The 12259-nt window shown below is 40.3% G+C and overlaps 1 protein-coding gene across 8 annotated transcripts in view; it reads right to left on the bottom strand.

Annotated features, from left to right (window-relative positions):
- Positions 1-12259, bottom strand: part of LAMA2 (laminin subunit alpha 2) — a 593715-nt gene that overhangs the window by 92159 nt on the left and 489297 nt on the right. For all 8 annotated transcript variants that reach the window (XM_075268017.1, XM_075268020.1, XM_075268018.1 and 5 more), the window contains 4 exons: positions 12072-12210; positions 7617-7719; positions 2378-2494; positions 187-363 (listed from right to left, as the gene is read on the bottom strand). In XM_075268017.1, the coding sequence (XP_075124118.1) occupies positions 187-363; positions 2378-2494; positions 7617-7719; positions 12072-12210 (536 nt within the window). The remainder of the gene's footprint in view (positions 1-186; positions 364-2377; positions 2495-7616; positions 7720-12071; positions 12211-12259) is intronic.

Raw genomic sequence — 12259 nt, 5'->3', positions numbered from 1 at the left:
TACCATAATCCATCATTGAATAACAGTACACTATAAATACTTTCATGACTGTCATTTGCAACCATATGAATCTCAATATAAAAATTACTTTAATTTGCTTTTTTAATGCTATTTAATACCAATTTGTCAAGAAAACTGAAAGTAAATTGTCTACCTAAATCAAGAATTGACATATTCTTAGCTTACCATTGTCGACTTTTACAACAGCATTGGTTTTAGCAACATCTTCTTTCAGTGCACTATAGTTCTGTTTCAACCCCAGGAGATTCAGATTAAGATCTTTGATGCGTGCAAGAACATCGTTGGCAGTATCATTTGCTTGCTTGGCTTTGTCTTTTGCGGTTTGAATCTTCGCTATTGTATCTATTACAGACAAATGTGTGTCAGTCAAAGGCTTGAGAATGGATACAAAAATGTCTTGCCAATTGAATGTTAACATTATCCTCCCTTGAATTGAGAATTTTTTTTATTTCATTATACATTTCAGTGACATTTTACACTGCCAATAAAATGCTGAACTTGATCCAGAGGATTTTTCTTTCATCTGACACTTCTTTTTTAATTTCAGCATTAATTTTTTCATCAATTTAGCTATCTATCTATCTATCTATCTATCTATCTATCTATCTTTTTTTATTTATCTACCCACCTACACTATTTGGAGAAAAGTACAATAAGTTTGGACACACTTGTTAAAAATGAATTCAGGTCCCATTGTCACATTTGTATAAAATCCTATACCTAACCATGCAGTATGCCTTTACAACAAACTATGAAAAAATGGGTTGCTCTAAAGAGCTCATTGATTTACAGCATTATATTGTAATGGATGCCGCTGTAGCAACTAGTCAGTTTGTGAAATTTCTCTTTCTTAAATATTGCATAGGTGATTGTAAGTGATATATGAAAAGGTATAAGTGTGTAGGAACCACAGCAACTCAGCTAGGAAGTGGTAGACGATAAAACGTTATAGAGTGGGTCACCTAGTACGGATATGTATAGTGCATAAAAGTCGCCAATTCTTTGGCAATAACATTATGGCAAAATTTTTCATGCCCGAGAAGCTGCATGCAAGTTTTATATCACCAAGAGCAATACCAAAGTCAGATGGTTGTGGTAAAAAGTATGCCAACACTAGACTGTGGAGCCGTTGCATTCATGGAGTGATGACTTGCTTTGTTGAATGCCAGGAGAAAATTATTTGCCTGGCTGCATTGTGTCACCTGTAAAGTTCAGTGGAAGAGGGACAATGCTATGAGGGTTGTTTTTCAGGGGTTGGCCTAGGCCCCTTAGTTCCAGTGAAGGGAAATCTTAAGGCTTCAGCAAACCAAGACATTTTAGACAATTGTTTGCTTCCAGCTTTGTGTGAACAGTTTAGGAGGACCTTTTTGTCTCAGCATGACTGCGTCCCAATGCACAAAGCAAGGTCCATAAAGAATGATTGGGTTACTTTTGTATGGAAGAACCTGACTGGCCCTGACTTCAACCCCATACAACACCTTTTGGATGTACTAGAACAGAGACTATGAGTATGATCTCTCAACTCCTCTCCTTGTTGAATGGGCAAAACAATTCCACAGGCATATATCAAAATCTTGAAGAAAATTTTCCCAGAAGAGTGGAAGCTGTTTTATGTGTGGGGTGTGGGGGTGTTGGATGATTCCATATTAATGCCTATGAATTTACAATGAGATGTCATCAAAGCTCCTGTAATTGTAAGGAGATATTGACCTCCTGACAGGATACTTAAGGGGTCCTGAACATCATTATCACAGTATATTTATAAACCTTGGAGACTCTCACTAGGATTTAGATTCTGTGCAGTTGCTACATTTGTTTTCAATATCATGGGACCTATATATATTATTACTTCCAACATCAATAGTTACTCCATTTTAACAAATGTAAAGCTGGCCCTGTGAGGCTTAAACATTTATCTTTTACGATGATCATGCTCTAGTAGACCAAATGTAATATTTTCCCTTATTACTTGTTAAACAGGTGAAACGTAAAGCCAAATAAAAATCTACTTTGGTGCTGAATAGCCTAATAGCCTGAAAATTCACATAAGTGGTATAACAACATGGACCTAAAAAAGGTCCTTTGGTAAATCTTGATCACTCGCTCTATGTTACTTTCAGTCAATGACCAAGAGTAGCTACTTAGCTAGCCAGCATTATGATTGATTTATCCAAAATGAATCCCATCAGTTTCAGATTTGCAGGAATCTGAACCTTTTATGAAATTCGGAAAGAATTTATTTTGTACCAAAACAATGTTCTCGTCTGCAGTGGTAAATCCTCTTTATCTACAATATCTTCACTTTAAGAATAATTCCTTCATACAGCTTATCAGTTTTGAAGTTTTATTGTCATACCATGGGGTATTGCAGAGAGCTTTCCAAGTGTATCATTCAGAGACTTGACCAAATTTTGATTTTTCTCATCTGCGTTTTGCAGCTTATCCTTAACTGCAGCAAGTTCATTCTCATTTTCTGTAAAGAAACATACACAATAATTGATTTACACAAAAAAAAAAAACAATAATATATTTTATACACGCAGATATAGCCAAATTTAACTATCCAACAACCATTATCAACTTGACTTTTTCTATGGCTTTTGTTTAGAGATATTACAATGTAGCAAGTTATCAGATTCAGGTTTGGCTTCTATTATACTACAGCTATAGATTCTGTTGTTTAGATCCATCAAGAGGAGCAGAATAACAAATTGTAATACTGATGAAATAACTGTCGCAAATGGATGCATGTTGTGCTTTTTCTTCCATCTAAAAAAAAAATGAAAGCAGACCAAAGGGAGCTTCTGTCTGTTTTCTTAGCACTGCAGTCATTCATAACTGATGTCTGCTGTTTGTGTAACTTAAGCTCAATTCAGATCACATTTTTTACATATAATGGCCACAGAGATCAATGTGTAAAAAAAAAAGTAGAAATGATCCATTTCTATCCATTTTTTGGTAAGATAAAAAAAAACATTTTTTTTACTTGTTTTTGTGGTGAGATAATTGAGTTCTAATTCCCTGCCATTAAAGGGTGTCTACCTATAGGAAAGTTGGTATGAAACCAGCTACAGTGCATTGCAGGGAACTTTATGCTGAGCCCTATCATTTTTTGAAGAAGCTGTTTCAAAGAAATATAGATATACTAGCATCTGCCCGCGACTTAGTCTTTGGTTGGCGTAGGCGCTGTGCCGCTTTTATTTAGCCAAGTCGTGTTGGTTAGGATCTGGTGTGCGGCCCCGCAGCCCCCTTTGCGCGCCCCCGCCTCCCTTGCTTCTTGCCTGGCCATGCAGTCTTGCTACCTACCGCCTGCTCCTGGTTTCCCCCTATCACCCATGCACCTGCCCCCTTCCTCCGCCACACCCATGCCCCTGCTCCCCCTGGTGCCCATGCCCCCCTTCCTCCCGGGGTTCCCCCCTACGCACCTGGCCCCTTCTTCCCCCATGCCCATTCCCCTATTCCCCTTGGCATCCCCGTGCCCCCATCCCATGGCCCCTCCCTTCCTGCACCCCCTTCCTCCTGGGGCCCCCCTCTATCCGCAGGCCACCCCCCTGTGGCCCATCCCTCCATACTGCGGCTCCCAGCCCTCCCTCCTGGGGGCCCCCTTCCCCAACAACCGTCTCCCAACAACCCTCTCCTCCTGCGACCCCCCCCTTTTTTTGTGGAAATACCGTAAGTTAGACTAGGCATCACTTGGGTGTCCATGACTCGTGTGCCAGCACTAGAGTTGTCCTTCTGTGGACCAATTTTGGTAAATACTGGTAGGTACAAATCATTGTATATTCCACTAGACCTGACACTTTTCTGTTTCCAGCACATGAAATTCAGGGACTAACTACATAGTTGCAACCAAGTATATATCAGTCTTTGTCAGGTAGCATTGTAGAAAAAAATCTGAGTTATTTATTTAATATGGCTGAACAGTGTAGTCTCTGACAAGAGACTCATCATTTTACTATTGACAAAACAGCATTTCCACTGGAACTTGGAAAACAGTGAAGGTCAATAGGTAGACAGCTATGGGCAATGCTAATGAAGAGTTCATTTTAATTAGCAGCATAATTTGAGAGCATAATGTGCTGTCCTGTTTGAATTTGCTTGGAAATTGAAAAAGCCTGTGTAGTGTTGCTTGTCGTTGCTGTAAACATAATTTCTATTACAATTATTAACATTCTCTGAGAAGTAAACCAATGTACTACACAATAAACAATCGCACACAAGGACTAAAAAAATATTACTTTAAAACCTAGTCTATCACTTTCCTCAAGCACATTCAACTGGCACCACCATGTTACAGAGCATATTACAGTGATGAACAACATATGTTCTGTAACACAGTGGTGAAGACCGAATATGTTTGAGGGAAATAATAGACTCCCTTTAATTATCACAAAAAAAACTACAAAAAAAATATTATAATTTTAGACACTGTTTGCGCCTCTTTCAATAAGGAGATGTGACACGGTTGGAAGAGGCATGACTTTACATGCACCAAAATGTTGACACAAAGTAAGCTCACCAATAGGTGGTGTAAAATAAGACCCCAGCATCTCAGATGTCTAGCAAGATACATCAAATTATATAGTAGGAGCCATTGTCGATATATTTTCAAACTGCTTGGTCAGAGTTTAAACTACCTAATATTAGATAGGATTAGTACATTTACTCCAATAGCTGTAAGTTTAGTTGCATAGTAACAGTCATGAAAGGATTGGCTCTGGTGGTGGTCCAATGGCCTCTCTGCTGCATAAAAACACATATATGGGTATACATAGTATATGATACTTGGGAAACCCAGCTTCAGGGTTAATACTGGGGCCCCAATTTCAAGTTGTTTCCTTGTATAAATAAAATAAATGCTTGTGTTAGACATTATTATCTTAACAGGTTCCCTTCTTACACAATGATGTGGTCACACCATGCAAGCTTTCTAATTCCTCTGAATGTTCCAGTCAATGCAAAGCAGATTTCTGCTAGATGGAACCAAATGTTTTTGGTGTTCAATAATTTGGCTTGTTAATGATAATGATTATTAGCACTGCCAGTGATATGCAATACCATTGAAAATATATTTCCAGGGTGGGACATTTCATGAAGAGTTCAAAAAAAGTAAAGGAAATGTAAAACAGTTTTATAAAATGATTGCTATTTGATATTGGTTTAGACACGTGTGTCATGCAATACAATGTTTAATAGATTACTGCCATTATATTACAGATGGGGCAATCCATGCAGAGAAACAAATTTGTCATCTAGTTCATCCCATTCACAACAATATATCAAGAGATACAATAGGGGGTAATTTATTAAAGCCGGAGTTACAATTCCCCCTCTTGGACTGAGATGCACCATAAATATTAAGTATCAACATCCGCTTAATAATTGTGGTGAGCCTTGGGTGGTCCTGTGTACTGAAATAGTAATCTAGAATTTTAGCTGTAACTCGTGTCAGTTTTCTGTTGTGAATTAAGCTGAGTTCACATAGGGATTTTAGGATCGGATTTTGACACGGAGGCCGCCTCAGAATCCGGTCCAAAAAATGGCCAGCTGTGACTGGATATTGGTGCAGTGCATTGGCATCCAGTCCCAGCATTGCCCTCCGGATTAGGCCCAAATGAATGGGCCTCGTCAGGAGGGAGGTGTCATTCTGCAGACGCTGCAGGGGATTCCACCGCGGAATCCCTGTCAAGAAAGGGCAGGTTGGTTCTTTTTTCCGCAAGCGGCACAAAACCGCTAGCGGAAAAAAGAAGTGAACGGCTTCCATTGAATTCAATGGGAGGAGTTTTTTTGGACCAGATTCTGAGGTGGATTCCGCATCAAAATCCGGTCCAAAAACCCCAGTGTGAACCCAGCTTTATAGTAAATATGATGGTCTGAGGTCAGGGGTGAACCATGGTTTTCTGCCGCCTGAAGCGGAAGTCAGAAAGCCGCCTCCCCCCCCCCCCCGCAGGAGGGGACGGAGCAAAGGGGTTGGGGCCGAGCGGAAGGGGGCGGGCCGAGTGGAGGGGGGGGGGCAGCAGAGCGATCGTCTTTAGCAGGCAGGGAGAGGACCTGCTCTCTGCCTGAGCGTGAGGGGCGGCCGCTGGACCTCCCCAATCCACTCAGTGACGGTGACCCTCAGCCAGTCCAGGACAGCTTGTCCTGGACTGGATTAGGTCAGCAAAAATGCCGCCCTCCCCATGGCCCTGGCATAGCGCCGCCTGAAGCGCTTGCTTCAGGTCGCATCATGGGAGGTGCGGCACTGTCCCAGCACAGCACACCTTGATCCCTGCATTCTTCTAGTTAATGTCCTAAAAAATGTTGAGCTTAGAAGGAAAATGACAAAGTGGCATATTATTGGCAAAGTTGGGCTGTCATGCACCAAAGATGCACCACTTATATGCCAGTTTTCTGACATATATAATATATGAAATTCCAGTACTATGTCTAACAAATGCTAGCGTGCCCTAAAAGTATGCTTTGCCGTAGAAATATTTACGTGTGTACCTACCCTGCCTCTCTTTAGAAATCAATCATGTAGGTGTGGAATATAGCTTCACTAAGCTGAGATGACATTTACATATAAATTAAAAAATAGCAAAAACCTTACAGACTACATCAACTCTATCCATCTTTTGTAAGATTAGTTTTCTATGAGATGCATGTTTTCTATTAACGTGATTTTAGATAGCGAATTATGATTCAGTTTAACCTTGTCAACATTCCCAGTAAAATATTTCTTTGAGCCGCATACAGCATTGTCTTTTCCTTTTTAACATTTCTGTGAAAGCATTTCCATGAGGGCTCCAGTCAAATTCATGCAGTCCTCAAGTAGCGGGATTTCTAATGACAAGGCTGACAAAGCTCCATAGAACAGTTCACGCTATAGAAAATAAAAGATACACAACAAACATTTTAACAACATTGTTGGGCTCTCAGTAATGGCTCCTGAAACGGTTTTACCCTAAAGCAAGGTTAACTCTTGATTTTAAGAATTTGAGTCATTTGATTTATAGCTACTTCAATAAATCACTCAAAAAATGAATGTCGCGTATTGTTTGTTGGTGTATACTCTGATTGTAGAGATTGTAGAGAGCAACTGTATGGATTATACTACTACTTATCTGTAGAAAAGGTTGCTTTTCACTCTCTACCCAAAACTAAGGGCGTAAGGTAGTTTAGGCATTTGACTTTTATCATATTTTCCTTTCCTGCCTTCAAAAATGTATAACTAAATTTTCTGTCGACAAGTGAGGATTATTCTTTGCATTTTCATTTGGCATAATTTTGGGGTACATATAATGCTTTGTTTAGCTTTTATCAACATTTTTTTGGGGTCTGGGCAACATGGTGGCTCAGTAGTTAGCACTACAGCCTTGCAGTACTGGAGTTCTGAGTTTGAATCCTGTCAAAGACAAAACATTTGCAAGGAGTTTGTATGTTCTCCCAAGTTTACGTGGATTTCCTCCCATACTCCAAATACATACTAATAGGGAAAAATGTAGATTGTGAGCCTTACGTGGCAAAAACCCCATCTTTTTGGGTCCATGTAAAAAAACAAACAAACAACACAATTCTATTATAATTTTTTGCATTTTGTTTTTATGGCATCTTACCTTTTAAATCCTGTGACTGGCTTTGAGCATCAGTGTGTATCCGGAAGCTTTTTTGGATGGAACTTTTAGCATCATCTTTTAAGGATCCCTGGGGACCAGTAACCTTAATGGAAATTAACCAAAAAATGATTAAAATACAAGTAAAAAACAATGGACATTCAAAGTTAATAGTCATTAAGTACAGATGGCTGAAAGAAGCTAATGTACTTTAAAAAGAAAGAATATCCAAGAACTTTGTTTCCTTGCCTTTGTTTTGGTGTTGTACTGTATGAACACATTGAGTTGACTGAGAACAGACTAAGGGCTCGTTCACATCAGCGTTCTCCTCTCTGTAGTTCAGTTTTTCGTTTCCTGCCTAAAACAGAGGCAGGAGACGGAAACCTGCAGGAGTCTCTCACCCATTCATTTGAATGGGTGATAAAGCTGTCTGGCCGTGAGCGGCGGTGAGCGTTTTAGGCTCTCCGCCGCAAAACCGGGTTTTATAATCCGGACACAGAGTCGGACATGCAGTACTCTGTGTCCGGATTTAAAAATCCGGTTTCGTGGCAGAGAGCATAAAACGCTCACCGCCTCTCACGGCCGGACCCGGTCTGAGCTTTCCGACTTCTGGCATGCAGAAGATGGAAAGCTCAGAACAGACAGGTGAACGCTAGTGTGAACCTAGCATCAGCGTCTATGAGATTTCTATTGCCCCTCATAGACAGAATACCACCATTCTGCTCAGTAACATGTGAGCAGAAATTTACTTGGATTCAAATTAACCCTTTATAACTTAATCAGATAAGGAACCATGAGGTAATAGGTTAAAATACATCTGTTATATCCATTCATAGAACCTTACAAGGAAATGGTGGGTTAAACAGAACAGAATAGACCCGTGTCCTACAATAAAGAATGAATGACTTCTTCCAAAAATGATTGACAGGTTTGTGAATATCCTTTGAATAAACTTTAATAAATCATTTCAGTTTCCAGTTCTTTTATATTCCACTTTAATTTCTTAAAACATTTTCTTCTTCACCATATTACCCTTTGTTCTTAGTCTGCAGTTTAAGCAGCCCGTCATTGAAGATACAATGGAAGGAGATAAAAGACACAAAATCTTTTGAATAAAATGTCCTCCACCATGGTGGTCTTCAATAGCACTTCCCTCGTCATAAAGAATATGGGTTTGATACAAGTGCTACTCCAATTTTCTGCATTCACTGTTTCTAGTTACATATAAATCTTTCCTATGGCATCCATATGACAGATTTGGCTTTTTCCCCCTATCTTTTCAGTTTTTACATTATTTTTATACTTAAAACTTTTCTCTTTTGCAATCTGTTTTCATGGCAGTGAGAAAGATGGCACCAACAATGGCGAACATTAATCATATCAAAACTGACAATGCCCATTCTGCAATACAATGCTTCTTCTGAAACAAATCCTCGAAAATTAATTCAGAAATAGTCCATGATATTAACTTAATAATCATAACCATGAATGAAACATGGAAAATGCAAACATGTGAAAATTAATTGAGCTGAGACAAAATGAAGTTGTATAGAATGTGAATAGAGATTAATCTTAGTTGAGCATTTTAGAAACTATGAAGCTATCCTCATTTTGGATGGCTATTAGATACAATACAATCAAAATAATAGCCTAGAAAGGTCACATTTGCATGCTGTAATACAAGTGTGACAAACAAAAGGAATATCTGGAAATTTACCAGCAATTGAAAGGGGAATCGGGCTAAATGTGAAAAACTAACATTTCTATTGCAAGGGGTAAAAACACGGAAGTAAAATATCAGCTTATTTGATTCTTTACACATTTTGTGAAACTCATTTATATTGTCCATTTTTCTAACTTATGTAAAAAAAGAAAAAAAAAAAAAGGTGTAAAACATGACCTTAACCAAAAAAATATAGATTTTATTTTTTGTTCCGCTTGCCTATGGGCTGTGTCTGATATTGCACCTCTGCCTCATTCCAACAAATGTCTTATAACTTCTGTAAGGACTGGGTTATGTTTTGTTCTCTGTACTTATGTATAATGTATAAAGCTTTATGTGATCAAACTACTTAGTTGAATGTTGAAATAGTAGGCTGAAATGATGTTTTATAGAGTTGTGAAGAGGACTATAGTGTGCATAGACTATTAGGTTTAGGATTTGATGACTAAGGGTGTATTCACACTAAGTATACGCTGAGCTGATTCTGAACGTAAAACATGTTCAGAATGAGCGCGTACAAAGCAGATCCCATTCATTTCAATGGGAGCTGGCATACGAGCGCTCTACATTGAAATGAATGGGCTGCTTTTTTCCCTATTGGTTTCAATGTGATATGCGCATATGTCGGCTCCCATTGAATGAATGGGATCTGCTTTGTACGCGCTCATTCTGAATGTGTTTTACGTTCAGAATCAGCTCAGCGTATACTTAGTGTGAATGCACCCTGCGGCCTCATTCACATCAGTGTTTGTGTTCCGTCCAGGAGAGTCCACATGAGGACCCCCCGAGTGGAATACCGAACGCAACTGCAAGTGGTGTGCCAGTGAAAACACGGATTTCATAGACTATAATGGGGTCCATGTGTTTGCCGCCAGATCTCTGCAGGGATCATGTGGGCAGGTAAGTAGTTCACAATCTACTTTCCTGTCTGCATGATTCGTGTGGGCAGTGCGTGGCCAGCACACAGACCCCATTATAGTCTATGGTGTCAATGTGCTTTTACTGCACAGCACTTGCAGTTGTGTTTGGTATTCCGTTCGGAGGGGTCCCATGCAGACACCCCGGATGGAATATCAATGCAGATGTGAACCAAGCATAACACTTATAACACCTTAAGGCCAGGGCCCCACGGGACGGAAACACGGCGATTTGCCAGTGGTAGAAGCGCCACAGGAAAAATCACGGTGTTTTACAGTAAGAGCAAAGTGGATGGGATTCTACCAAATCCCATGCCCACTTTACAGTAAAAACTGCCATGAGGACATGCAGCGATTTCCAAAACCAATGCAGTTTTGGAAATCACAGCATGTCAATTATACCTACAGAAACGCTGGCGGTTTCCTCATAGGTTTTTCCCGCAGCGCTTTTTTGCTGTAGGACTTCCCGTTGAGCCTTAGCCTTAGTTTAGTTAACTGTATAAGAATTCATACATGCAGCCATTTAACAAGCTCTCCTTTGCATGGATTTATAGCAGGGCTCCACAGATATACTGCATATGTCTACTCTACTATAACTCCATACATTCTGTATAACAAATTGTTGCATGCACAACCAAATGGCATTTTACACAGATATTGTTCACTATGAGCATAATTTTATAAAATCTCAGTACATATAACACCTGACAAAGCCTATACAGGATAAAAGAAAAGTCATTCACTAATTTACTAGAATCTTTATGGTCCAAATACATGTCTGGGCCATGTGCATGAGCCATAAGTAGGGTTGAGCCGATCCTGACTTTTCAGGGTCGATTTTAAAATCCGATTTCCGATCATTTTTCATTCGAACCCGATCTCGATCCCAAGTCCGATCCCAATGCAAGTCAATGGGATTTTTTTATTAATCAGAGATCGTATTTTAAAAGCAATCCTATTCACTATACAGCATGGAATCTAACAATTGTTAGAATCCACGCTGTGTAGTGAATCACTAAGTAGCCAGAGGATTTTTTTTTAATCCTCTGGCTACTTAGTCCCCCCTGGTGTCCACTTACCTCCAGAGATGGCTGGACCGCTGCTCCGGTGTTCTTCGCCTCGTTGCCGCTCCACGCTGCAGTCTTCTTTGCCTCGCTGCCCCCTGCCTCCCAGGTTAGGAGAGTGTGGGCGGGTACTGGGAGGGGAGACGTCACGTCTCCCCGCCCTGTACCCGCCCACACTCTCCTAACCCTCCCACACTCTCCTAACCTGGGAGGCAGGGGGCAGCGAGGCGAAGAAGACTGCAGCTGGAGCGGCAGCGAGGCGAAGAACACCGGAGCAGCGGACCAGCCATCTCTGGAGGTAAGTAGCTACTAGAGATGTTACTTTAGTCTCATTAGTAGGCATTAGAATGAATGGAGGCAGCTGGCACGCAGGGGGTTAAGGCTGTGTGCCGGCTGCTTCCATTCATTCCTATGGAACCGCAGCGGAGCCTTCACACTGAGTATACACTATATACTCAGTGTGAAGGCATTGTGGGAAATACTACCGATCTCAATCCCACCTAAAAAGATTGTGTTCGGAATTCCGATCGCGATCGTGAAATTTTCTCGATCGCCGATCGGAATCCGATTTTTTCCGAACACGATCGCTCAACCGTAGCCATAAGGCATTTTTGGGAGAAATACGTCACTACAAACAACAACAGTAAGGATTTATTTAAAAGCTTGTCTTGGAATTCGATTTCTTTTCGAACTGTTAAGTTACGGGTCCACATTGAAAAACAAATACTTTTTGTTCCTAAACTTTTGTCCGTACCAGCTCTCCTGCTATATTTGCCTTGGCTTTGCCCTCTCTTGCAGTGTTCTCTGCTTCGTCAATCAAATCCTTGATATTGCTGTATGCCTTGAAAGCTACTGTAGCATTAAATGAGAGGTTTTTAGCTTCAGCAAGGATTCTGTGAAAATAGATAAGAAGGTTACATTCAAATCCAAATGAAACCCTGC

Source organism: Leptodactylus fuscus, chromosome 3 (assembly GCF_031893055.1).
Source record: "Leptodactylus fuscus isolate aLepFus1 chromosome 3, aLepFus1.hap2, whole genome shotgun sequence".
In the NCBI taxonomy this organism is placed as follows: Eukaryota; Metazoa; Chordata; class Amphibia; order Anura; family Leptodactylidae; genus Leptodactylus; species Leptodactylus fuscus.
This window is presented reverse-complemented; position numbering and strand designations above follow the sequence as displayed.